This window comes from Acinonyx jubatus, chromosome C1 (genome assembly GCF_027475565.1).
Source record: "Acinonyx jubatus isolate Ajub_Pintada_27869175 chromosome C1, VMU_Ajub_asm_v1.0, whole genome shotgun sequence".
NCBI classification, from domain to species: Eukaryota; Metazoa; Chordata; class Mammalia; order Carnivora; family Felidae; genus Acinonyx; species Acinonyx jubatus.
In genome coordinates, this window is record NC_069381.1 from 49,868,858 (window position 1) to 49,895,925 (window position 27,068).

At 36.2% G+C, this 27,068-nt stretch overlaps 1 protein-coding gene across 7 annotated transcripts in view; it reads right to left on the reverse strand.

Annotated features, from left to right (window-relative positions):
- TM2D1 (TM2 domain containing 1) overlaps window positions 1-27,068 on the reverse strand; it is a 129,948-nt gene that overhangs the window by 91,659 nt on the left and 11,221 nt on the right. For all 7 annotated transcript variants that reach the window (XR_008294921.1, XM_053214161.1, XM_053214158.1 and 4 more), the window contains exons 3-5: window positions 21,748-21,856; window positions 16,192-16,283; window positions 5,058-5,131 (exon numbers count right to left, since the gene is read on the reverse strand). Coding sequence is in view for 6 of the 7 variants with exons in the window: in XM_053214161.1 (XP_053070136.1) it covers window positions 5,058-5,131; window positions 16,192-16,283; window positions 21,748-21,856 (275 nt within the window). In the remaining variant the exon portion in view is untranslated. The remainder of the gene's footprint in view (window positions 1-5,057; window positions 5,132-16,191; window positions 16,284-21,747; window positions 21,857-27,068) is intronic.

Here is a 27,068-nt window from a genome sequence, read left to right on the forward strand (position 1 = left end):
TATTATTGAGAGACAGAGACACAGAGTGTGAGCAGGGGAGGAGTAGAGAGAGGGGGAGACACAGAATCTGAAGCAGGCTCCAGGCTCTGAGCTGTTAGCACAGAGCCCGACGTAGGGCTCGAACTCACAAACTATAAGATCATGATCTGAGCTGAAGTCGGTTGCCTAACCAACTGAGTCACCCAGGTGCCCCCAAAATAAACATTTAAATAATAAATTAAGCACCAAAATTCCTACATAGTGCCAGAAGTTATACATTCAGACCCCTTGACTTCATCTGATTTAAAGACTTGTTAGTATAAATCCTTAATAACCAATATCAATATTATTCCTCAAGAAATGAGTAAGATTCATATATTATATATCTCCTGAGGAAAACACAGCTTTGGGATGATTCTCAAAACCAGTTTAAGATACTCTTTACTTTTTGAACATTCCTTTAATTCACTAAATAAAAATCTGCCCACCTGATAAATGAACTAAGTGAAATCTACCTAGTTAAGGTCACATGACAGAGCAGAGGCTACACAAATTATTAGCCTCCTCAGTTTTCTAGTTTATTTCCCCAATAAATCACACCAGGGTTAAATAAACAATACAGAGAGCTATTTGAAGGAACTGAGATCTATAAAACATCTACTGCTTTTTATATATTGCTGCCCGACATCTAGTGAACTATCAAGGACTTTGATCCACTTTTCCAGCACTGGTAACAGATTTAGGGTGATTACATGATTAGTCCTTTTTTTTGATCAATAGTATGTGTGTCCCAGGGCAAGGATGTAAGCTAGGCATTGGACAAAACAAACTGGCTTACACAGAAGTGAACCTACAACTTAAGCCTTGCTTATGTTCTACACTGAAAAGCATAGGTTTTTAAAATTTTTAGTAAAATTCAAAGAATTTAAACAAGATAAAATCAAGATAAGTCATTTTTATTTTAAGCCTGCAGTTCTCAAGGAAACATTTTATTTCTGATAAGTGGGATCTTATTATCAGACCGCTGTGGGGATAGAGTATAAGTTTCTCTAGCGCAGAACCTCAACTTATTATACCTAACTGGTACTCACTAAACCCGTTTTCACTGATGGCATAAAACCTACTATTTATAGTTTATCGTATCCAATTTTATTTTATTACCTCTCAAGTGACACCAGGAAATTTAGAGCTTTAAGGGCCTAAAGAAAAAAAAAAGTACTTTTAAAAACTATCTTTTTTAGCTTCTCACTTTCCCCATAATTCGTACACAGCCACACTTTTCACAGGGTGTACTGCATTCAGTTCAAATCAGCCAAAACTTCTGATGGCATACTCTTGGTTTAGCAAACTACCAGTGCTATAGGGAATTTTAAAAACTTTTTTTCTTTTTTAAATGTTTGTTTATTTTGAGGGTGGTAGGGGGAAGGGCAGAGAGAGAGAGAGAGAATCTGAAGCAGGTTCCACACTGTCAGTGCAGAGCCAGACGCAGGGCTTGAACTCATGAACTGCAAGATCATGACCTGGGCTGAAGTCGGACACTTAACAGACTAAGCCAGCCAGGTGCCCCAAAAACTTTTCTTTTTTTCTAAAGAAATTTATGAGTGAAAAGTCAAACCTGGTGTTTGAAAGTTAAAAAAAAAAATAACACAGAAACAATATATAATGCAGTTCTAAAAAAAATTATCTATATTAAATGCCAAACTAACAAGATATTTTATACATTTTTAAAATTAATTAATGTCTTGAAATTATGCTGCTTTTGTGAATTTCTACTATTTACATAGTTTATTAGTCCCTTAAGGAGATAGACTCTGTAATGCTAATAGGAATAAAAATGAAAGTAATTTCTTCCATGATGCATAGAATTTTTTAAATTGTCACAAAGCACCGCTGATGTACTTTCTTCCAACAACTTTCTACATTCCAACTCATATTTCCATTTTCCCTCTACCCATCCCCATCTTTCTGATTTGTGGCCATCTTGTCTCCACTTAAGAGAGGAAACATTCTTTTCTTTTTGTTTGGCACAGTCCACATCAGTGGTTTTGGTATTGTTAAAAATGTCCAAATTGTGTAAGTAAGGAAAGAAGTTTAAATGAAATCAAAATATTCTCATACTTATTCTGATAAAAAAATTAAATGCCTAATCTATCCATCATGACATACATATAAAAATGTATAAGTACAAAAGAATGTTTATTTTAAAATCCTCAGAACTGCCTTATAAATAACTATATATATATTGTAATTATATACAACAGCTACTTATAACTGAAACTGTATGCTACACACATATCACTGATTTAGATTTTTGTTGAATGCACAAAAAAGCTGAATTAATTCTATGTATTGTTTCATACTATTAATTCACACTGCCATTTCCATACTTTTTAAGAACAGAAAAAGAAGAAACTTCAAAAGTTTATTACATAAACTCATTAAAGTATTTTCAGTAAATACAGTGACATGTAAAGCTTACTTTAGCAATATATACATTATACTTTATATTATTTTGGTTCAAAGTTGAAATAACTAGACCTATATTTTTAAAGAGGATTTTCCTAGATTTTTGTTATAAACACTGTGAAGCAAGTATGTTTTTATAGGTCTTGAGTTCATGCACAATATGTTTCTGGGATCACAGCCCAATAGAAAAACATTGCTATTCACTGGGGAACAATATTTAATGGCAAAAAGAAAAAAAAAAAAAAACCAGAATGGAGAGAATGAGAAAAGAGAATAAACAAAAAGATGATGGACAAATGTAAAAGGTCTATGAGAAATTGGAAAAAACATATTTGGGACAAAAACATTAACATAGTTTATAATATTTATACTAAAAACATTTGATTTGCTGAAAAAATAATCCTTAAAAACTAAAGCAGTCAACATCACATGTTAAGTATATTAAATGTCATGTAGAATAAGGCTATATCTCCTATTTTGGCTACATTTGAAAACTTATATTTTCTCCAATCTGAAAGCGGTCTAAAACTAAAGTGGCAATACCTATTAACATGCCTTACTTAGAGAAATTTACTGCAGAAATTCAAACACTCTAATTCTGCCTCAATATTTCTTAATGCGATAGTTTTAATTCAAGATCTTTAAGAAACAAACTATTTGTTCTCAAAAGTTCAGGCATTCATGTACCAGAAAGCAGTAGCTGAATCAAAAAACTCCATAATCTGATATAAACAAAGCTATAAAGCAATGACGTCACCAAAGAAAGAACCTAGTGTGAAAATATTACCTAATGGGTTTCAAAGACATTGAATTATGGATATCTTAAAGAATCCCAATAATACATTAAGTTCCTTGGATCCTCATTTGAAGTGAGAAATCCATTTCCAAGCATATGTGCACAAGTACCTTAGCCTCTTCATGCCTGCTTGCCTGTCCCACAGTCAGAGAAGGCAGGATATTTGGTTAGGCATATGTTTATGAATAAAGACAGGAAAATTCCAACTTTGAAACCAAATATTTTCCTTGTTTAATTCTGGTATCTTATTGGTCCATATGCTGCCTCCTCCTCACAGTATGGTACCCTCCTCACAGTATGCTACCAAAATCTCCTGGATTTTGACTTTCTTTTAAAACATAAGGATTAACATGAAGCAGACAGAATTGAGGAGTGGAAATATTGTATGAGAAAGAAGACCAAAACTGATGATGCTCTACATACATAATGACACACTTGCTGAAGACATTAGGTGCTCCATAAATGCGTACTGAAATGCTGTTTTGTGACATTAGTTGTGATAAATTTATCTCCTTCTCTAATTTAAGAATCCTCACGAGTTAACCACCACCAGTTCAGGGTAATTTAATGTAAAACATCTGGTGGCCCTTTTAAATGCTACAGGATAGCATTTCACAAACTTGCCTGCCTCCACACCAGTGCAGCAGGAGAAGATGAGGTTAACACAGAGAAGCAGAGATGAGTGTCAGGGGAGTCCCCAAATACATCATTTGATCCTATGGATTTAGTCTTGCCCAAGACCAACCCATTCCTAGATTTTCTTTTCCTTTCTTTCTTTCTTTCTTTCTTTCTTCTTTCTTCCTTCCTTCTTCCCTTCCTTCCTTCCTTCCTTCCTTCCTTCCTTCCTTCCTTTCTTTCTTTTCACTCCTCCTAGATTTTCTACAGACCTCCTGGACATTGCTTTTTTCCTTCTGGCTTAAGCTAGCTGGATTTCAATTTCTGTAATTTACAACCAAGAGAATACTAATATACAGTGCCTGTCCACTAAAAAACAAAAACAAAAACAAAAAAAACCCACAAACATTGTTTCTGCCTATATATGTTCATATGCAAATATCAGATCCCCATCAATATTCTATTATAATAGTTGACAATGTGGCTGTGACCATCCAGGAAAATAAATAATAAATTCAAGAAATAATCTTAATCCCTATTAGAGATTCATAATACAAATTATAAAGACTCTTAGAAGCTATTCGGTAAAGAAAGCTCAGTTGAATTCACATTTACAAATCATATTTGAGCACTGAATCCTTTCTTTATGAAGTTCTTACGTCTTTTAGAACTACGAACTGGTAGAACACAGGTTGGGAAATGCTACTTGGAAACATAGCTATGATCCCTGAGATCTAGTATCTAAAGAAAAACTGAAAAAAGTATTCCTAACTGCTTTCTAATATATTTATTCTTAGTTTTTGTTTTTTGTTTTTTTTGAAACAAGAAAGGAATTTATTTCAGTGAGGCTAACATTGGTAAGACGATGGACTAGGTTCTCAAAATGCTGGAAATATTTGTAGATTTCTATCACAAAAATGTGGGTCAAAGGTGGGTGGTTACATGAAGGTGGGGCAGCCAAGGTCAGGTTGATCACTGTCTGGGGATCAATCCTGTGGGGTCTTGCTGGTTCAGGGCAATTCTTATTGCTTGAGGGGGAAGTTTCAGTTCTCATCAGGGGATACTTTGCCCCACAGGGTGTTTTTGCCTGAGTTAAGAGATAAAGTGTGCTTTCTAATATATCTAAAAGATACCAGGAAAAGATCACAGATCACAGTTTGAATGTAAAAGTAGTTCACCTTCTAGATTGAAACTAACTTACCTGCATTGAAATAAGAATGAAATCAATTAGGCTCCCAATTCCACAAAATCCGACAGTGCAAAACTTTAACAAACCTAGAAAAGAAGATAAATTCATTTAAAACTCGGAAAGTCTTATAACTATTAATTTTTGTTTTCCAACAAACCATTAGGTATACTGTACCACAAACTCTTTATATCAAGAATATAAAATTAACACTTTAAAAAATCAAATCTTCACCTGAAAATATGAGAAAGGTTTAAAGGACGCTCTATATAAAAAAGACACAAAAAATGATTAGTTCACCTAAATAAATATTATAAAGTGAAATAAGAACTCAGTGTATGGATGCCTTGCCTGGGTGGCTCAGTTGGTTAAGCGACTTTGGCTCAGGTCATGGTCTCATGGTCTGTGAGTTTGAGCCCTGCATCAGGCCCTGCACTGACAGTGCAGGGCCTACTTGGGATTCTCTCTCTCTCCCTCTCTCTCTGCCCCTACCTCACTCGCACTTTTTCTCTCTTCCTTCCTCTCAAAATGAATAAATAAGCTCAAAAAAAAAACAAACAAAAAAACAAAACAAAACAAAAAAACACCTCAGTGTAATCTCACAAAATTTCTTAAGAGAAAAGGTCTAAAGAAATAAATCTTTAAATCTCAGTACACCAGAATTATAGAACATCTTTTAGTCCTAAAACCCTTATTTATTTATTTAGACTTAATACATATGTGATCCAAGTTTTAATACACATTTACAATAGAAAGTTCAAATAAATAAAGATTATCAAGGCACAGAAAAAATAACCAGGAAAAAACATTAATCTTATAGTTAAATTGCAAAATTTTATTAGCAACGCAATTATCTTTATCCTATACTTAATTATCTTATAATTATCCTATACTTTTTTCCTAAGCATCTCATGATTATTAATTCTATACTCAAAATCAATAATTCTGTGTACTATATACACTTCTGCCTTCAGTCCCAACCTTAGAACTAAGGTACTAAAACAGATAATAACAGAGCATAGAATCTAGGACATATACAACGATATTACACAAAACATGATGATGAAATAGAGGAGGCAGATTGGGGGTGGGGGTGGGATGAGTAATCTCTCTTCTATATTTAAACTTAAATTGCTTTCCAGACATTGCATTTGAGATATAAAAATGGTAGGAAACAAGACTTTTCGTGAAAGGGTAGTTCTAAGTATCAACTACAAATAGATGCCAGCTAAAATCACAAGAGTGGATGAGATCACCTCCTGCACACAATTTGGAAATACACAAATAAGACTGAAATATGTAGGTACATTACATGATTATTTCTCCCTTTTTAGTATTAGACAATTGGACATACAGCAGAATAGTGTTTAAGTACTAAGATAACACATGTTGGAAATAATTTTAAAACTACGAAAATATATAGATTATATAAAATTATGCTTTTAGTTTTCTTCAAAACAGTTGTTATGTTCCGTCTTTGTCTCATGGAAGTCCCATCAAAGGACGGTCTTTTATCTGTTTTATTTACTCTTGTGTCCTTAGTACCTACAGCATTACATCATATCACAGGGAGGATGTTCAATATTTGTTACATGAATGGATAAATGGTCTCAGCTTTTCTGTTTCCTAAAGACCTCTAACTTTTTAGCCATTATCTTATATAACAACTCCTTAAATTATTTTATTCATTAGTTATGTTTTATTATAGTTGCCCAGGGAACTTGATCCACTGACTTGGTATATTTTATCCATTCACTTATTCATTATATTTCTGAAATGCGTCCCTCTTCATGTAGCATTTTAGTGTAAATTTGGAAGTACCATAGAGGTTCCTTTCTTTTAATTTTCTTATAAAAAGATTAATGTCAAGAACGGTCCGAGAAAAGATTAATGTCAAGAACGGTCCAAGAAAAGTTTCTCTTTAATTAATTGCTACTCTATGAAGAAAACATAACCATGTCAGATCCTTTACTCTTGTCATGACTTCTTCCAACAATGTTCTGTAGCTCTTGTCATTTCTCAGGCGACTTCTTCAAAGCAGTCTTCCTAACCTGCCTGTCTAAAGCTGCATGCTGCTTCCTGCCACATCTCCCTTATTTATTGCCTTCTTGGTGCCAATTAAAAATCTGTAACGGCCTCATTTGTTGGTTTTCATTCATTCTCTTTCTTCCACTGCCATGTAAATTCTTAAAGGCAGAGTCCTTATTGATTCCTTGAACAGTACCTGACAGACAGTAAAAGTCTGATAAATATTTCTTTTATGACTATCAAAAAACTAGAAACAATCTAAATGTTTAACAGGGAGGAACTGCCTCAGAAAATCAAGGTACACCTAGTAATAGGAGAGAGTATTATGCAGCTGTTTAAAACAATGATGTAAAATATATTTATTGGCAAAGTGATGGGACAACACTCAAAAGAGAACGATAATGAGTTCATGAAAATCTTGATATTCTGCTGCTGAATCCCTACTTAAGGGTTCTTCAGAAGAATGAACATGAGAGGTTCCTGTTCAGATAAAGTATTAGATAAGGGAATGATATGTGTGTTTGAAACTTTGGTGAGTGTCACCTACTTCTAAAGTAACACATTTAAAGAAACTATAGAACATGGCAATGCAAGCTGGTGCAGCCACTCTGGAAAACAGTATGGAGGTTCCTCAAAAAACTAAAAATAGAACTACCCTACGACCCAGCAATTGCACTACTAGGCATTTATCCAAGGGATACAGGTGTGCTGTTTTGAAGAGACACATGCACCCCAATGTTTATAGCAGCACTATCAACATTGTGTATGGAAATGTGTGTGTGTAAGCCACACGACATTGTGTGTGCAAGCCAAAGTATGCAAAGAGCCCAAATGTCCATCGATGGATGAATGGATAAAGAAGATGTGGTATATATATACAATGGAGTATTACACAGCAATCAAAAAGAATGAAATCTTACCATTTGCAACTACGTGGATGGAAATGGAGGGTATTATGCTAAGTGAAATTAGTCAGAGAAAGACAAAAATCATATGACTTCACACATATGAGGACTTTAAGAGACAAAACAGATGAACATAAGGGAAGGGGAATGAAAATAATATAAAAACAGGGAGGGAGACAAAACAGAAGAGACTCATAAATATGGAGAACAAACAGAGGGTTACTGGAGGGGGTGTATGAGGGGGGGATGGGCTAAATGGGTGAGGGGCACTAAGGAATCTACTCCTGAAATCATTGTTGCACTCTATGCTAACTAATTTGGATGTAAATTAAAAAAAATTTTTTTAATTAAAAAAAGGATATATGCAAAAAAAATAAACTATAGAACAGATCCAATATGATACTTAAGTATTTAAAATATCTGCAAACTAACCTACAGCAACAGAAAGCAGATGAATGTTTGCTTTGTAAAGAGCAGGACAAGAGGGGCCAGAGATTACAAATGGGCATGGGAATGCTCTGGGTAGTGACATATATGGTCATTATCTTGATTATGGGGGATTGTTTCAAAGGTGTACACATATGTCTAACTTATCAAACTGTACATTTAAGATATGTGCATTTTTAATGTTTATTTATTTGAGAGAGAGTGGGAAGAGGGGCAGAGAGCAAGAGAGACAGAGAGACAAAGACAGAGAGAGAGAGAGAGAGAGAGAGAGAGAGAGAGAGAATCCCAAGCAGGCTCCATGCTGTCAGTGCAGAGCCTAACATGGGGCTCATTCTTACCTACGTGAAATTGCGACCTGAGCAAAACCAAGAGTTGGATGCTTAACCAGACGCTTAACTGACTGAGCCAACCAAGGTATGTGCATTTTAATGTATGTCATGTATACCTCAATAAAGCTGCTTTAAAAATTAAGGAACGAAGTTAACTATTAAAAAATTTTTTTTTGAAAGTTTAAAACATCACAAGGGCACCTGGGTGGCTCAGTCAGTTAAGCATCCAACTTTAGCTCAGGTCATTATCTCGCGGTTTGTGGGTTTGAGCCCCGTGTAGGGCTCTGTGCTGACAGCTCAGAACCTGGAGCCTGCTTCAGATTCTGTGTCTCCCTCTCTCTGCCCCTCCCCCACTCGTGCTCTGTCTCTCTGTCTCTCTTTCAGAAAAAAACATTAAAAAAAATTAAAAAGAAAGTTTAAAATCATTACAGTGATTTACATCTTGTTTCACTTCAAATACAAACCTATAATATTAACTATGGTTCATCTATTTCTGTAAATTTAACACAAGGGTTAAGTTTACTAAAGGAAATTGCTAATACTGCTACTTTAAACTTTAGTTTTCCAAATATAAAAATATTTTATGAAAACAAGATAGGAAGGACACTGAAGGTTAAAAGAGATAATGAGAAAAAGTAAAGACTCAGATTAATACATGACACATGGCAAACATCTGAAATGTTAGCCCAGTCATTACTTCTGTTACCACTATGATTATTATCAATTGAGAAATGTATACAGCATAAATCTACATTTTTTTTTATTAAAAATTTTTTTTCAACGTTTATTTATTTTTCGGACAGAGAGAGACAGAGCATGAACGGGGGAGGGGCAGAGAGAGAGGGAGACACAGAATCGGAAACAGGCTCCAGGCTCTGAGCCATCAGCCCAGAGCCCGACGTGGGGCTCGAACTCACGGACCGCGAGATCGTGACCTGGCTGAAGTCGGACGCTTAACCGACTGCGCCACCCAGGCGCCCCCATTTTTTTAAATGTTTATTTTTGACAGAGAAAGAGAGAGAGCGCGCGCATGAGTGGGGGAGGGGCAGAGACAGAGGGAGACACAGAATCTGAAACAGGCTCCAGGCTCTGAGCTGTCAGCACAGAGCCCGACGTGGGGTTCAAACTCACGGACAGTGAGATTATGACCTGAGCCAAAGTCGGACACAACCAACTGAGCCACCCAGGTGCCCCTACGTTCTTTATAATAGGATCATCTAACCTAGTCTCATACCTTGTAAATTCCTTCTGCCTATGTTACTACCAAACTACCCAAAGTTCTCTTTCAATGTGCTGTGCACTCATAGTTTTCTCATTCATCTCTGCATTTATATGTGCTGCACTACTCTCTGCCTTGAGTCCTCCTCTGCACACCTTCTATTCCCAATCATCTACCTCTAAGAGTTGGTTGAAACCTCTAGAAAGTCTTCTCTAATGCCGCCAGGATGAATTTAATACTATTCCTAGATGCTCCCAGCCCTGCCCTGAACTTTCAGCATAGCACATAGCCCATGGTATGACTCATTATATATTCTTATTTATCTGTCTTCTCCTATCCTTTCGTGAGCAACTGGAAATCAGTGCTGTGTCATTCCCATGCCTAGTCAATGTGATTACTGAAGGAACAAACTATATCAATAGTAAATTATCTTATTTGCAACCAAATGCTGATCAGAACACAAAGTAGCATATATTCTAAACAGCAGTTATCAAAATCAATACAAACCATTACTCTTGTAGATTTCATTATTTTGAACATAATACCAGTTTTTTAAAAAGTGAGGTATCTGTGAACTACCAAAACTTGATTGCCTTTTTTCCCCCAAATAAAAAAAGTGTTAGGTCTCTTTGTGCAGACCTTATTTACTAATTTCTTATTGTGAAAAGGAGTATCAATTTTAGATTTTAAAAACTATTTTAAAATTCCAAATAAAAGTGTTTCTAATCAAGAAGGATCCATTTTTATCCTGAACCATTACCATTATATTTTTTCAAAAAGATTATGCTGACAGATTATATTCATAAAGCTCATGTTGAGTGTATTTTATTTATACTTTAGTAACCCAAATATTATATTTTAAAAACATGAATGCAGGGACGCCTGGGTGGCTTGGTCGGTTAAGCATCCGACTTCGGCTCAGGTCATGGTCTCACGGTCCGTGAGTTCGAGCCCCGTGTCGGGCTCTGTGCTGACAGCTCAGAGCCTGGAGCCTGTTTCAGATTCTGTGTCTCCCTCTCTCTCTGCCCCTCCCCTGTTCATGCTCTGTCTCTCTCTGTCTCAAAAATAAATAAATGTTAAAAAAAAGAATTAAAAAAAAAAAAACTAAAAAAAAAAAAGAAAAAAAATAAATAAAAACATGAATGCAACAAAAGGATTTGGGTATAAAATAAAAAGAACAGAAATTAATTTTGAGTATTTAAGAACATTTTTGGTATTTTTTCTTTTATTACGGGTGAGTCTTGCAAACACTGTTCTCTGCATAACTGTTTTACAGAATACAAATTATTTCGTATTGAAGTTGCTATTTGCCAAACCACAGGTGTTCTATAATGATTTGGTAATTAGCTATCATTATTCCTTTTGTGTCTGTACCTATAAAGGAGAGTTTTCAAATCTTAGAACAATCTAACCTACAAATCCCTTTATTTGTCCTATGATCTGTGGATATTATATACTAGTCCAGACTGGTAACTTCAAATTAAAAAAAAAAAAAAGGAATAATTAAGCAAAGATTTTTAAGATTTGGGCTTAAAGACACTTTGTTATTCTCATAATAAGAAAACATTTACATTTTAAAAGGAATACCACTGTGAAAAGAGTATCTCTCCTGTTAACTGCTTCAAAAGAGCTATTATCTTTGAGAATCCATAACAGTTTAATGCTACAGATGGGCAAAACAAAATATGCTAGTTATTCCATATAAAAAAATGACAGATGTTACAGTTAAGAATACAAAGACAGATGGGGCACCTGGGTGGCTCAGTCGGTTAGGTATCTGACTTTGGCACAGGTCATGTTTCCGCGGTCCGTGCGTTCGAGCCCTGCATCAGGCTCTGTGCTGATAGCCTGGAGCCTGGAGCCTGCTTTGAATTCTGTCTCCCTCTCTCTGTCCCTCCCCTGCTCACACCCTCTCTCTCTCAAAATAAATAAACATTAAAAACAATTAAGAATACAAAGACAGAATGCTATTAGAAAAATAAGATTTCAGGGTGCCTGGGTGGCTCAGTCAGTTGAGCATCTGATTTTTGATTTTGGCTCAGGTTATGATCCCAGGATTGTGGGATCAAGCCCAGCCCAGCATTGAGCTCTGAGTTGAGTATGGAGCCTGCTTAAGATTTTCTCTCTCTCTCTCTTCCTCTGCCTCTCTCTGCTCCTGCTCTCTCTCTTTCTAAAATAAAAATAAATAAATAAATAAATAAAAATAAAAACTAAGGTTTCATTATAAAAAAAAAAGTTTCCAGCTAATGTAGCACTGGTATACTGAGGAATAAATCAATTAAAGATAATAAAGCTATACATAAAGTTAGTCATGAGCTAAAAAGGAATTTGAAATATCTGAAAATTTTCCTTAAATGAATTTTTAGATCTTATGAAATTTTACTCAAGCTCACCCCCACAACAAATTTCCCTTGTCTATTCCTGAAGTAAAATTTATATAATGAAGTATCACATTTAACACTAAATTACTTAGTAAAAGCAGATTTCATATTGCATGATTTACATTATTTATTCTGTCTTATAAAATTCCAATGATTGGGGCACCTGGGTGGCTCAGTTGGTTGAGCGTCCGACTTCAGCTCAGGTCATAATCTCACAGCTTGTGAGTTTGAGCCCCACATCTGTGCTGACAACTCAGAGCCTGGAGCCTTTTCAGATTCTGTGTCTTTCTCTCTCTCTCTCTGCCCCTCCCCCACTCACACTCTGTCTCTCTCGGTCTCTCAAAAATAAATAAACATTAAATTAAAAAAATAAAATAAAATAAAATAAAATAAAATAAAATAAAATTCCAATGATCATAAATGGTATTGAGGAAGTATTTTAAAAAGCTACCAATGCTTTTTATAACCATGAAGATTAAATAAGATTATAAGAAAAATATAATTTTAGACTTTATCTATAACTATTTTCATGTCAGTCAACATACTATACAGCTAAGAATTTTTTTAATGGTAATCATTTTATTCAAAAATACCAAAAATCTTTAACCCTGGATTCTTAGTAAAAATTTAAATTTAAAAAATTTAATATTTTAAAATTCAAAAACATTATTACTTTACATATTAGATTAGATTAGTTGATAAAACATATCAAAATCCTTAACATTAAGACAGCTTAAATGCAAGTAAGATACAATAAAAATGTTTGAATGCTTACAGAGATAAGAGGATTTTCAGTTAAAGATCATGAATTTGACATGCCCACTTAGCTCCTCTCTAAGATCCCACTAAAAGATGGCAAGGAATTTTTAAAGTCCAAAAACCCAATAGAATAAAGAAAATAAAAGATAAGACAATAACAACAAAAACTCAGAAGCTGAAAAGCAGGCAAATAAGAAGTGACAGACAACAATCTTGAGAAAGTTCTATCTTAAGCCAACAGTCAAAATATTTGTTGAACTAATGAACACACAAAAATTGTTGTGATAATAAAGTAAGTTATTTAAAGATTAAAAAAAAACCTTTTACGCTGAAGCATAACATCGAATGTTAAAAATTACACTCGCAGGGTACCTGGGTGGCTCAGTCGGTTGAACATCTGGCTCTTGATTTAAGGTCAGGTCATGATCCCAGGGTTGTGGGATGGAGCCCTGCATCAGGCTCTGTGCTGACAGTGTGAAGTTGGCTTAGAATTCTCTCTCCCTTTCTCTCTGCCCCTCCTCTGCTCACTCTCTCTCACTTTCTCTCTCTCTCTCAAAAACAAATAAATTTTAAAAAAATTACACCTGCAAGTTTATGGAATCTCAGCCTCCAATGGAAAGGTTCTCTTTGACTGACCTAATAATAGATTGGAAGAGCAGTGGCCAGAGAAAGGCAGCTCCTGGCAGGAAACTAATATTCACTATACAGAGCTTTATACGGAGCTTTACCTAGAATTTTACTTTGCAGGAAGAAAAATTCACAATATACATACCAACATATTATGTGCTGCAGTAAGAAAAAAACATTAACTTACACATATGACATGACAGCTTATCCAACACACATCACAAAAAACCAAAAAGTCACTCGTTAGGCCAAATATTTAAAATTTAAAATAGACTTCGAAATCATCACAGAATAAACTGTTGTAAAGAACAGCGTTTCTCCTTCCCTCCTAACTTTTTAAAAACTTTCTGAAAGTTAGAAATCTTTACAAAATATATATATATAATTCTGCCTTTTTAAAAAAGTTATTTTTGAAAGTTTATTTATTTTGAGAGAGAGCGAGTGGGGGAGGACCAGAGAGAGAGGGAAAGAGAGAATCCCAAGCATGCTCTGTGCTGTCAGCACAGAGTCCAATGCAGGGCTTGAACTCACCGTGAGATCATGACCTGAGCCGAAACCAAGAGATGCTTAATTGACTGAACCACCCAGGTAGTCCTATACAATTTCATCTTCTTAAAGACAACATAGAAGACAGGCACATGGGTGGCTCAGTTAGTTAAGCGTCCGACTCTTGGTTTCAACGCAGGTTATGATCTCACAGTTGGTGAGATCGAGCCCTGTGTTGCCCCACATTGGGCTCTGTGTTGACAACATGGAGTCTGCTTGGGATTCTCTCTCTCCCTTTCCACTGCTCATGCTTGCACATGTACTCTCTCTCTCTCAAAAATAAATAAATAAAAATTTAAAACCTTTTTTTTTTTTTTTTAAAGAAAACATAGAAGGAAATACAAGGAGGGGGCACCCGGGTGTCTCAGTCAGCTAAGCACCTAACTTTGGCTCAGGTCATGACCTCCCAGTTCATGAGTTCGAGCCCTGCATGAGGCTCTCTGCTGTCAGCATACTGCCTGCTTCAGATCCTCTGTCCCCTTCTCTCTCTGCCCCTCTCTAATTCGTCCTCTCTCTCTCAAAATAAATAAACTTAAAAAAAAAAGCAAAGAAAATACAAGGATAAAGGCAGAAGGCTTCAGGTGTATTCTTACCATCACCATATCATTTTACTTTCTCACTATGAATCTAGTTTCTCTGTCCAACTATCCATCCTTCCTTTTGTCCATCCATCTGTCCATCCATCATCTAAAAAGAAAGTTAGGCTAAAGGGTTGTTATTTTAACAACTCTGAGGCCTTCTATGAAGATTATATGATTTTATATGGTCTTAGCCAATGAGAACTGTGATCTTCATCATTATTTCCAGAGCACGCACTTACTTAACAGGTAGTGAATGTTGAATAAATGTCTATTAACTGGACAAATTTGTCCAGTTCCAAGTAAGGCTATCAGAAATATACTTCCCACTAACACCACAGTAAAGATTCCTCTTTGATCTCTGGTGGGTAGCAACATGGAAAGAATAAGATTAGCCTTGCTAGCTGGAAAGTAGAGCATTCAGAAACTTTAAATTTTTCTCAGTACAGGGCTAATAAAGAATCAGAGTACTACAGTAAATAAAGTATGATCTCTTGGGCCAGAAAATTTAGGTTCAAATTCAGGTCACTAGCTGAGCGTCCTTGGGTAAATCTCTTAATCTCATGACAATTTCCCTATCCATAAAACAAGGACGATAACAACAAATGTGTCACAGAATAAAGCAAGGCCTCTAGAGTGAGTAAATCCCTTAACCTCTCTGGTGACAATTTCCCTACCTGGTAAAGAAGATTTAAAGAGGTTGATAAAGTCTGAGAGCTGTAAGGTTTAAATAAGGGTAGGTATATAAAAGTATTGTTCAAATAAAAGCTATCATCAAATGTATACAGTTTGCATAAGCATTAGTAACTAGGGTAAATGCGAAGATTACGGCTATAAGGAACATATAAGGGGGATGCTAAGGGTACTAAAAGTCAGGTTCTACACCAGCTCATGCCGGTAGCTGGAGTTGCAATCCCAACGTCTCCTGAAAAGAAGTAGTTTCTATTCTCAAGGGAACACTGACAGAGGTTCAGGTAGAAGGCAAATATTTTTAGAGGGATAGAAGGGATATGCATTTACTCATAAAAGATTTATTAAATGTCTACCATGTTGCCTAGTACTAGCAATGACAGGAAGTACCTATACTATGTTGTGTGTTTTCAAAAAGATGAAAATACAGGAGAGGTCAATATTTCTTACCCAAGCTGAAATGTAGAGCTAGCTCTATATTCACAGAAGAACATTAACTATTCAACTCCGGTTAGTTGGAACTTGTAACTATTAATAGTATGCAGAGATTTAATCTATAAGAATAGGTACATTTACCTACCATACAGGTTTCACAAGGATTTTTTTTTTTTTTTTTTTTTTTTTGATGAAACATACTCACCCAAGGCAGGGTATCCAAGGTAAAACCGATCGGCTCCCAACCATCCAAGAAAAAGAGATAGTGCAACTGCCACTTTGTATGAATAGCCATTTCTGTACAAAATTAGAACCTGAGTGTTATATACATGCATTCTCAACATGTAGACATTTCAGGAAGTAAAACTATTAATTAATACTTATTTGTTAATTTGTTCATCCATTCATTCATTTACTTAATGCCTTTTGGGTGGTTACTGCATGGCAAGCATTATGCTGGGCTATTGGGATATATTAATAAACAAAAGAAACAAAGATCCTTGCCCCTAAAGAGCTTTCAATCTACAGGCAGCAAGCAGTAAAAATAAATGTATTTTAAAAGTAAACCATATATTATGTTAGAAAGTCATAAATGCTATGGAAAAAAGAAGTGGAGCAGGACATTTAGGGAATTCAGAATGCCAGGGATACAGACAAGGGTGATATAAGATACAAACAGGGTAATAAGAGTAGGCGTCATTGAGAAGGGGGCATATGCACAAAGACCTGAGGGAAGTCAGTGAGTTAGTGTGCCACACCACACCTGGAAGGGAAGAGAGCCCCAGGCAAAAGTAACCACTGTGGCAAGGACAGCATACCTGACATGTTTTGAAGACTATAAAGGAGGCCAGTATAGTAGGAACAGAATTAGAGAACAGAAGAGTAGGAGCTGAGGTCAGAGGGATAACAAGGGGCAAAAACGGCAAATCATGTATGGCCCTGAATACCATTGTAAAGACTTTGGTTTTTACTTTGAAAGATATGGGAAGCTACTATAGCATGTTAAGTAAACATGTGGTATGATCTGATTTTGATTTTACAATAATTACTCTAGCTGCTGTGCTGAAAACTGACTGTAGGGGAGTACTTGTGAGTTACTGTCACAATAACATTGTATAAGAAACCACCCTAAATCTCTGTGGCTTACAACAAGGAATTGTTCTCATACTTGTAGACTGCAGCTGGCTGTGGTTCAGCTGATGTAGAGTGGGTTCAGCCAGGAGATGTTGCTTCAGGCTAAAGTTTGGCTCAGTTTAAATCCAGGCTAGTTCAAATCAGTTCAAATTAGTTCCTCTTAAGTTTTTCTAGGGCCCAGGCTGAAGGTATAGCATTTACCTGGGGCAAGTTCTCTTCAGAGCATGTCACCAAGGTTCAAGACGAAAGCGAAAACTCACAAGCACATTTAAGACTCTGCTTGTTTCATACTGGCTAGCATTACACAGGCCAAATACAATCACAGGGTCAAGCCCCAAATCAATAGAGTGGAAAGTATACATTGCCCAGTTAATAGTGATTGAGAGGGATGAATTTGCTGAACAAATTCCAACTACCACAGAGACAAAGGGCTCTGAAGGCTCTTGCTGTAATCCAGATCAAAATTAATAGTGGCTTGACCTGGAGTAATAGCAAAAGAAACACTGAGAAGTGATCAGATTTTGGATATATTCTGAAGTACAATATCCGGATTTCCTGATGTATTCAATTTGGGTTATGAAAGAAGAAAGGAGTAAGAATAAAGCTAAAGATTTTGTCCTAAGTAACTAGAGGGATAAAACAAGCATTAACTGAGTTGAGTAAGGCTGAGGGTAGACTACACCTTGGAAGGATGTTCAGGATTTCATTGTTGGGCATGTGAGTTTGAGATGTTTCTCAGACATCCAAGTTGAGTTGTCCAAAAGACAGTCAGATTTACAAGTCTAGAGTTAGAGAGAGAAGTCTGAGCTGGAGATATAAATTAGGGAGTTACAAGCATATACCAAGTATTTAAAACCAGGATATTGCCATGTAAGAAAAGATAGACCAAAAAAAAAAAAAAAAAAAAAAAAAAAAAAGATTCACAGAATGGGCCCTGATATACTCCAATATTAAGAGACCAAGAAGAGAAAAAGCTGGAAAGGAGACTGAGAAAGAGCTAACATTGAGGAAGAAGTTAAACTAGAAGAGTATGATATCTTGGAAGTCAAGCGAAGATAGTACTATGTATTAAGGAGAACAGAGTGATAATTGTGCCAAATGTGACTGATGGATCACATAAGTAACGGCTGAGAATTTACCACCAAATTTAGTCAAGAGAAGTTCATTAGTGACCTCAGCAAGGACAATTTTGGTGATGTGGTAGAGGAAAAAGACCAAACAAAGCAGGCTTAAGAAAGCCTGGAAGGAAAAAGCTGAAGTACAGGAGTATTAGACAACTCTTTGAAGGAGATTTGCTGCAAAAAAGAAATAAACAGAGAAGTAGCTGGAGTTATCACTTTAATATCAAATCTGATTATGTCCATCTGCTTACAATCCTATATTTTTTGCATTTCACTCACAATTAGGACATTTTGGGGAAGATGGAGGATGATAGATGGCCCAAAGATCCTGTTCTTACAAGGATGTCAGATTTTATGCTGAGGGCAGTGGTTGTCCTATCTACATTGGAATGGGGCACCAGACCAGAAGTAGAGAAATGAATTAGTCGGCTTTTAAGAAACTCAAGCCATAACCTACTAGGCAGTAGCACTAGAAGAGTAATGCAAACAAAATTGGGAAATACTAAGGTAGAAGTAACCGTGCTAAATGTGGGAAATGAGGGAAAAGGAGAAGTCAAGAATGACTCCAAAGTTTCAGCTTAAGAAACTGAGTAGAGCATGGGCCATACACTAAGACAAAGGAGGAAATGATCTGAAGGAAAAGATGATAGATTCAGTTTGGGACTTTAATACACATAAAGATGGTGAGAGAAGCCAAAGAGGGGAATGAATGACAAAGAGAATAGGACCAAGGATATAATCTTGGGGATATCAAGATTTATAGAAAAAAGAAGAGGAATCAAAGGGAATAGAAGAGTGCTTTATACAAAAGTCAAGGAAAGAAAATATTTTAAGAGAAGGGAATGCCAAATGCTGTAGAAAGATTAAGATATGGATTATAAAGATCTATTTGATATAGCAGCAAATTTCAGCATGGCCAAAAACTTAGAAAAACTGTCTTTACATTAGACAGAAAAACTCATAACAGGGAAGTATTGTAGGAACATACCTTTCAAAAAGCTTGGCTGGAAAGGGGAATGAAATTGGAAATACAATGATCTATATATTAAACCATCCTAAAGAATAATCTGAAAATGGGTGGTGTAGCAGACATTGTCTAATTGTTCACTGAAACACTGCTCTTTTGCTCACAGATGTATAGCTAAGCTATATATTCTAGCCCACCTTGAACTTAAGTGCAGTCATAACTGAGTTTTGCCCAGTGTAATGAGGACACAAGTGATGTGTGCCATTTCTAGATCTGGCCCATAAAATACTCCTATACGGGGTTGCTTTTCCTCTTTCCCCCTTGCTGGCTGAATGGAAAGGACTGTGAGGACTAGAGGAAGCAAAGCCACAAGATGAAAGGAGCAAGGCTCCGGCATGGCTGCATAGAACAACAATCACTCCCCTTACCTCATCCAGACCTCCAAGCCAACACCATTTGGACCATGATGTAAATGGGAAATAACTTTTATTGCGTTAAGCCACTGAAATTCTAAAGACATCTGTTACAGCAGTTAGCCTGCTCCAGCTAAAATAACTGGCCAATATAAATAGGTGTGTGGCTTGGTAATCAATCAGACATGGTTGCTAGACTTTAGTTGCTGGAGAATACATTATAGAATGACTGTATCTGCAATATTAAGATAGGAGTTTTAATCAACTATCAATATTATATATAGGAGTAACAGGAGTAGAAGGAAAATATGTAAACTGGAAAAGGAACACTCAATGAGTAAGAATTTGTCACTGAGCATTCAGTAGCTGACCAGGAGCTGGATCTTTGGTAGGAATGTACTGAATATCCTGATACAGAAAAATGACTTATGAGTTGATCTTAATTTTGTGACTTATCATTAAAATTACCCATCAATTTAACTCCCCTTGTTCTGATTCAATGTTCATTAAGTGAATTCTATTTTGGAACTGCAGATTTTACTATAGGAGGGGAATAAGTTGGCCAGTATACTTGCGAGTATCTGGTTTCCTTGATAATTACATTTCTTCTTATCACTGACATCACTGTTTTGTAAGCATGACTAGTATAGCTCAGTTGCACTGAGCCTAATCTACCCAGAGACACTGAAAAGAAATCAGAATTAATTTGGAAATTGATTAACAGACCATTGTGGTGTTACCATAACAGGTAATATAAACTTCCATGTCCAACCTGAGTGGTTAACTGTTCTCAATAGATGATTTTCTTAGTTGTTATACTATAATCTATGATATCTTGGACCAATGCTTAATAAATTGTCATTTGGATTTTTTATGGTAGAAATATCAATCTATAAATTCAAAACTTGGCTAAACCATATCTAAGTACTTGTGAAGTAAATCCTTTTAGCAATTTTTACTTTACTAATGAGCATTCTTTAAACCCAAAAAAGTTTAAGTGATTCACTTAGGATTACACGGCAAGATAGAATCTAAAGCCCCTCATTAACTCAGTGAAGTAGGGTCAAAAATAAGACTCTACTATAATTTCTAGGAATTCTAATAGAACTGGTAGAAATAGCCAAACAGTAAGAAAGAAAGAAAAGAAAGAAAGAAAGAAAAGGAAAGAAAGAAATAACAGTGGTTATTCCTTGATACAACTGCAAATAGGTGCCATCAAATAAAACAATGTACAGTTCAAAGGTAAAAATATAGTGCCACCAATTAAATAAAAATGGGTGAAACTAAACCATGTTTTTAGTACAAAGCAGAAATAGAAGAATACAATGTTAGCTTTACCAAAGCAAAAATAAAAGGCAAACTTAAAAGTCCTTTAAACAAAGAAAACTCTTGGGGCGCCTGGGTGGCTCAGTCGGTTAAGCATCCGACTTTAGCTCAGGTCATGATTTCATGACTCATGCAGTCAAGCCCCACATCAGGCTCTGTGCTGACAGCTCAGAGCCTGAAGCCTGATTTGGATTCTGTGTCTCTCTCCTTCTCTGCACTCCCCACCCCCCACCAGCCACTTGTGCTGTCTCTCTCTCTCTCTCAAAAATAAAAACATTTAAAGAAATTTTTAAAAACAAATAAAGAACACTCTTAACAAAATAAAAGCCATTTGTCTTAATGTCCCAAACTTTTGAATGCTGTTTAACCATTCCTCATCCATACCTATTACCAAGAATGAAACAAAATTTCAAAATGCCCTTGAAATGCAAATGATTGATAATTAACATTCTTTTACTATTACAGGTACACGATCCCTTATTTGCACTCTAGAAACCCCCCAAATTTTAAAAACAGAATTTTTCATAACTCATTTAGTGGCATAAACTGACCGAAATAACATGGCATGAGGCTATTCACAGTCTTTATTTATTCCACATGGTGAACTACTATGCTTTACTTGGTGGTCAATTGTATTTATATAACAAAATACACTTAAAATAGAGGTTTTCTGACATAGACATAAAAGTTATATTAGTGTTGGATTTTCCCCACAAATTGCTCTTTATCTCTTTACACCATGCAGTCAAGATACAACACAGGCAAGTAATCTGAACATTTAGCTTCAGTAATGGACTTACACATTTCGGCAAGATATAGGCTTGAGAAAACCAACTTCGTTCCCAGTAAAATGTGTTTCATTGCCACTGAAATCCTTACAAGTTATGTTGGGTGCTGGAAAACAAGGAACTAAAAGGCAGAAAAAAAAGCAAGAAACCACTGTGTTTTTCTCTGCAGGAAAGGCATGTAATTATGCTTAAGACTAGCAAAAAAACACAAGAAAATATAAAATTATAACAAACCACATCCCAATATAATATCTGACATGAGACTTTAGATAGGAATATCTAAATGTATATATACATGTACAAGATAAAGGATAATATGATACAGTGGTCTTAACACAAACATGTAAGAATTGTCACATCGGGTTAGATGCATGACCCATCTACTTTAATCTCTCACCTCTGACAAAGGTGACAAGAATTGCACAGTATTATTGCCCTTTACTTTATCTGTAGGGTAAAGAATACTTCTCAAATTTTTGTTAGTAACTCATTGGGTAATTCATTAAATTTAATATGATCTGATTTTGTATTTCCAGTTTATATCACCTCTTGCAGAAGACAGTTTTCATAAACTTAGATTATTTTCATTTATTCTAAATAGATTATTTATTCTATTTTTAAAAATTAATTTGTTTATTAAGTAATCTCTATGCCCAGTGTGGGGCTTGAACTCATAACCCCAAGATCAAGAGTTGCATGCTCTGAGGCGCTTGGTGGCTCAGTTGGCTAAGTGTCTGACTCTTTACTTATTTATTTTTTTTTATTTTTGAAAGAGAGAGAGACAGAGTGCAAGCAGGGGAGAGACAGAGAGAGAGGAAGACAATAGAATCTGAAGCAGGGTCCAGGATCTGAGCTGTCAACACAGAGCCCAATGCAGGGCTTAAACCCACAAAAAATGAGGTCATGACCTGAGCTGAAGTTGGATGCTTAACTGACTGAGCCCCCAGGCTCTTGACTCTTGTCTGACTCTTGATTTCAGCTCAGGTCATGATCCCATGGTCATGGGATCAAGCCCCGGGTTAAGCTCTGCACTGAGCATGGAACCTGCTTGAGATTCTCTCTGTCTCTGTCTGTCTCTCTCTCTCTCTCTCTGCCCCTCTCCCCTGCTTATGTGGTCTCTCTCTCTCTAAAAAATAAAAGAGTTGCATGCTCTATGGACTGAGCCAGGTAGGTGCCCCCCTGGGTTATTTTAAATGTATTTGTTTCTCTATTCCCTCCAGGAATTGATGTAATATACCACTTCAGCATTTAACATTTTTGATCTTTACTTATACCCCAGATGACATAATAAGAGGAAGTAATACTTACAGAGCTTACTATGTGCTAGGCAGACACTGTCCTGAAACCTTTATAGCTTCATTGTGTAAAGAGCAAGAACTTTGGGATGTGAATAACCTATCTGTGCATTGCCTCTTTCAGAACCTTGGGTTCCTGGTAGATAGAAATAGCACCAAGATCATCTATGTCATACGACTATTGTGGGGACTAAATATGATATAAAGTACCTAGTACAAAGCACAGCATAGTGTAGTTATTCGCTAAATGTTAGTGCCTTTTCCACCTTCACCATTCCTGATTAAAAGGTACTAAGGTTTTTAGGCTAGTTTCAGTAATTGCTTATCTCTATGTTTAGGGTCAATAATTACACTTTTTGTTTTTGTTTTTGTTTTTTCAGAAAATGAAAATCGAATTGTATAATAGTCTAAAAGAGACCCTAGAGTTTTATCATGAGAGGAAAATGGTATTCATTTTCTGTCTACATTATAATTATCTTATGATTTCCAACAAATCATTGTCCTTTTTTAGGCCAGAGTAGTACACTGAGAAAATGACGTTAGAAAAAAATGTATAATGACTTTGCACAGTTTTGTTGGGCTATTGAAAGTTCAAACTATGTCACCCATAAACTTAATTTATTTAATGTATTCAAATTTCCAAAACAAGGTCTTACACTAAAAGCCACAGATTCAGTATAACTGAGAACCATTTAAACAAGCAAAAAAAGTAATAAAGTGAAGGGAAGAGTTGAGAGTGAAGAAATAATATACAGCTGACTCTTGAAAAACACTGATTTGAACTGCACAGGTATACTTATATGTGGATTTTGTTTTCAATAAATACAGTACTGTAAAATATATTTTCCTTATACTCTTTTTTTATTAAAATGTAGTTTAATGTTTATTTATTCTTAAGAGAGAGAGAGAACACAAGCAGAGGAGGGGCAGATAGAAAGGGAGACATAGAATCTGAAGCTGGCTGCAGGCTCCAAGCTGTCACCATGGAGCTGATGTGGGGCTTGAACTCATGAACTGCAAGATCATGACCTCAGCCAAAGTCGGATACTTAACTGACTGAGCCACCCAGGTACCCCTCCTTATAATATTTTTAATAACAGTCTTTTCTCTAACTTACTTTATGTAAGAATACAGTATAGAATAATATAATATACAAAGTGTGTGTTAATCTACTGTTATTGATAAATCTTCTAGTCAACAGTAGGCTATTAGTAGTTAAGTTTTGGAGGAATCAAAAGTCACAGATTTTTTATTGCACAGGGGTCAGCTCCCCTAACCCTTGCACCGTTCAAGGGTCAACTTTACTAGGAAACAAGAAAGAGAAGACATTGTAATTGGGCCACAAATTTGGGTCAGAGCTTCTTGGCAGTTAAGACAAAAAGCTTTATAGAGCTCTTGTGATATAATTGAAAGAAAGCATTCCAATTCACCTCTGAGCAACCGTGGGAACTTGGTTTGTTTGGTTCATGATCCAAGGGAAACACAGAGAAAGTCCTCAATAAGAACTTTTACAAAACAGGGGTGCCTGGATGGCTCAGTTGGTTGAGCATCTGACTCTCAATTTCAGCTCAGATCATGATCTCATGGTTCACGAGTTTGAGCCCCGCTTTGGGCTGACAGTGCAGAGCCTGCCTCGGATCCTCTGTTTCCCTCTCTCTCTGCCCCTCCTCTGTTTGCTCTCTCTCTCTCTCAAGATAAATAAATAAATTTTTTTTTTTTTTAAAAAAGAACTTTTACAAAACATAGAGGCTTTCCACACGGCCATTTCCTGACTTCAGATATAAGCAAGGACTTCTAATTTACAGAGATGGGGCAAAAGTTAACAGACAATTCATACATAGCTGTTTGGATATATGCCTTGATACTGGGATAAAATGTATTGACTTTAGTGAATAAATTATTATCAATACGCTTAGGTGATATCTCTTGAAAATCTGTCATATTAGGTCATGTCTAGAGCTATATCTCAAAATTGAGATTAGCAGAGGCACCTGGATGGCTCAGTCAGTTAAGTGTCAACCCTTGACTTTGGCTCAGGTCATGATCTCACGATTCATGGGTTCAAGCCCTGTGTCGGGCTCTGTGCTGCCAGCTCAGAGCCTGGAGCCTGCTTCAGATTCTGTGTCTCCCTCTCTCTCTGCCCCTCCCCCATTCTCTTCACACACTCTCTCTCTCTCAAAATAAATAGGCTTTAAAAAAATTGAGATGGGGGCGCCTGGGTGGCTAGTTGGTTAAGCTTCCGACTTCAGCTCAGGTCGTGATCTCGAGGTCTGAGAGTTCAAGCCCCACGTCGGGCTCTGTGCTGATAGCTCAGAGCCTGGAGCCTGCTTCAGATTCTGTGTCTCCCTCTCTGACCCTCCCCTGTTCATGCTCTGTCTCTCTCTGTCTCAAAAATAAATAAACGTTAAAAAAAAAATAAAAAATAAAAAATAAAAAAAAATAAATAAAAAAATTGAGATGAGCAAATGTCTGAATTGCTAATATATATTCTACATTACTGACTGAAAGGAGATCATTATACTCTATTTCAATGACCAAGAGCAATTTTGCTCCCCAGGGGACATTTGCCAATGTCTGAAGACACTTTTGGTTTTCACCTCTGGGGAGCTGCTACTGGCACCTAGGGCGTAGAGGCCAAGGATGCTCCTAAACATCCTACAATGCATAAAACATGCTCCTCACAACAAAGAATTACCTAATCTGAAACATCAATAATCCCAAGGTTGAGAAACCCTGCTTTAGACCAATGGGTCTTCAAAAAATTTTGCTCACACACTCCCTTAAGTAGCTTTCTACAACTAGGTATATTCCCTTACACATTTTTAAGTTGATACCTAAAGTTTTTCATCATGGACTTAAATGGTTGGAAAAAATATAAATACCGGCAGATTATAAACACTGCCATTAAAATTTAAATGCTATAGCACTTTACAATGGAATCTAAATACTACAGCATTTTTGTCCTTTTTTTAAAATATAGTTTGTTGTGAAATTGGCTTACTTACAACACCCAGTGACTCATCCCAACAAGTGCCCTCCTCAACACCCATCACCAATTTTCCCCTCCCCCCCCAGCCACCCTCAGTTTGTTCTCTGTATTTAAGAGTCACTTGTAAATACCACAGCAGTTGAATAGCCATCCATCCAACAAAGAATAGATATGAAAGAGCTCCTCTTTAAAATTCAGAGATTTTACATCAATTTTAGGAAAGGTAAACATATAATATTTGAGGTTCTGGAATTCAATTCCTTTAAAGATACCTGTTATGGGCTGAATTATGTCCCCCGCAAAAAGATATGTGGAGTACTAACCCTTAGTACCTCAGAGTGTGACCTTATTTGGAAATAGGATCTCTGCAGATTTAACCAAATTAAAATAAGGTCATTAGGGTGGGCCCTAATCTAAGAAGATCGCTGTCCTTATAAATAGGGGAAATTACATGCATACATACACACAGGGAGAAGATGATATGAAGACATACAGGAAGAATGCTACATGAAGACAGAGGCAGAGACCAGACCTATGCAGTTACAAGTCAGGGAAAGCCAACGACTGCCAGCCACCACAGCAGGTCAGAAGAGGGAAGGAAACTTGCCACCCAGAGTTTGAGAAGCCGCCCTGCTGACACCTTGATTTCAGATTTCTAGCCTCCAGAACCGAGACAGTAAATGTCTGTTGTTTTAGGCCATCTAGTCTGTAACACTCTGTTATAACAGCCCTAGGAAACTAATTCAACAATTATACCTGTTTACCTCTTGGATCGCTCTGTCTACCTCCAGGAGTACATGTACAAGAGTTTCGGCATCAGACATATAAATCAAAGAGATGTCTGGTTTAAAAAGTTACTTTTTTGCTTTGAAGAGGACTGTTCTACCTTCACAAAGAAGTGATCTGCAAGGAATCGATAAATACAAGTTTTTCCTCAAAATGTGCCTTTAAATTTTTTTAAATCCTCAAAGTAGTAAGTTCTGGATTGGCTGTGCCATAAACAGAATTCTACTGATAAATTTTGGATAATTTTCCTCTAAATGTATTAC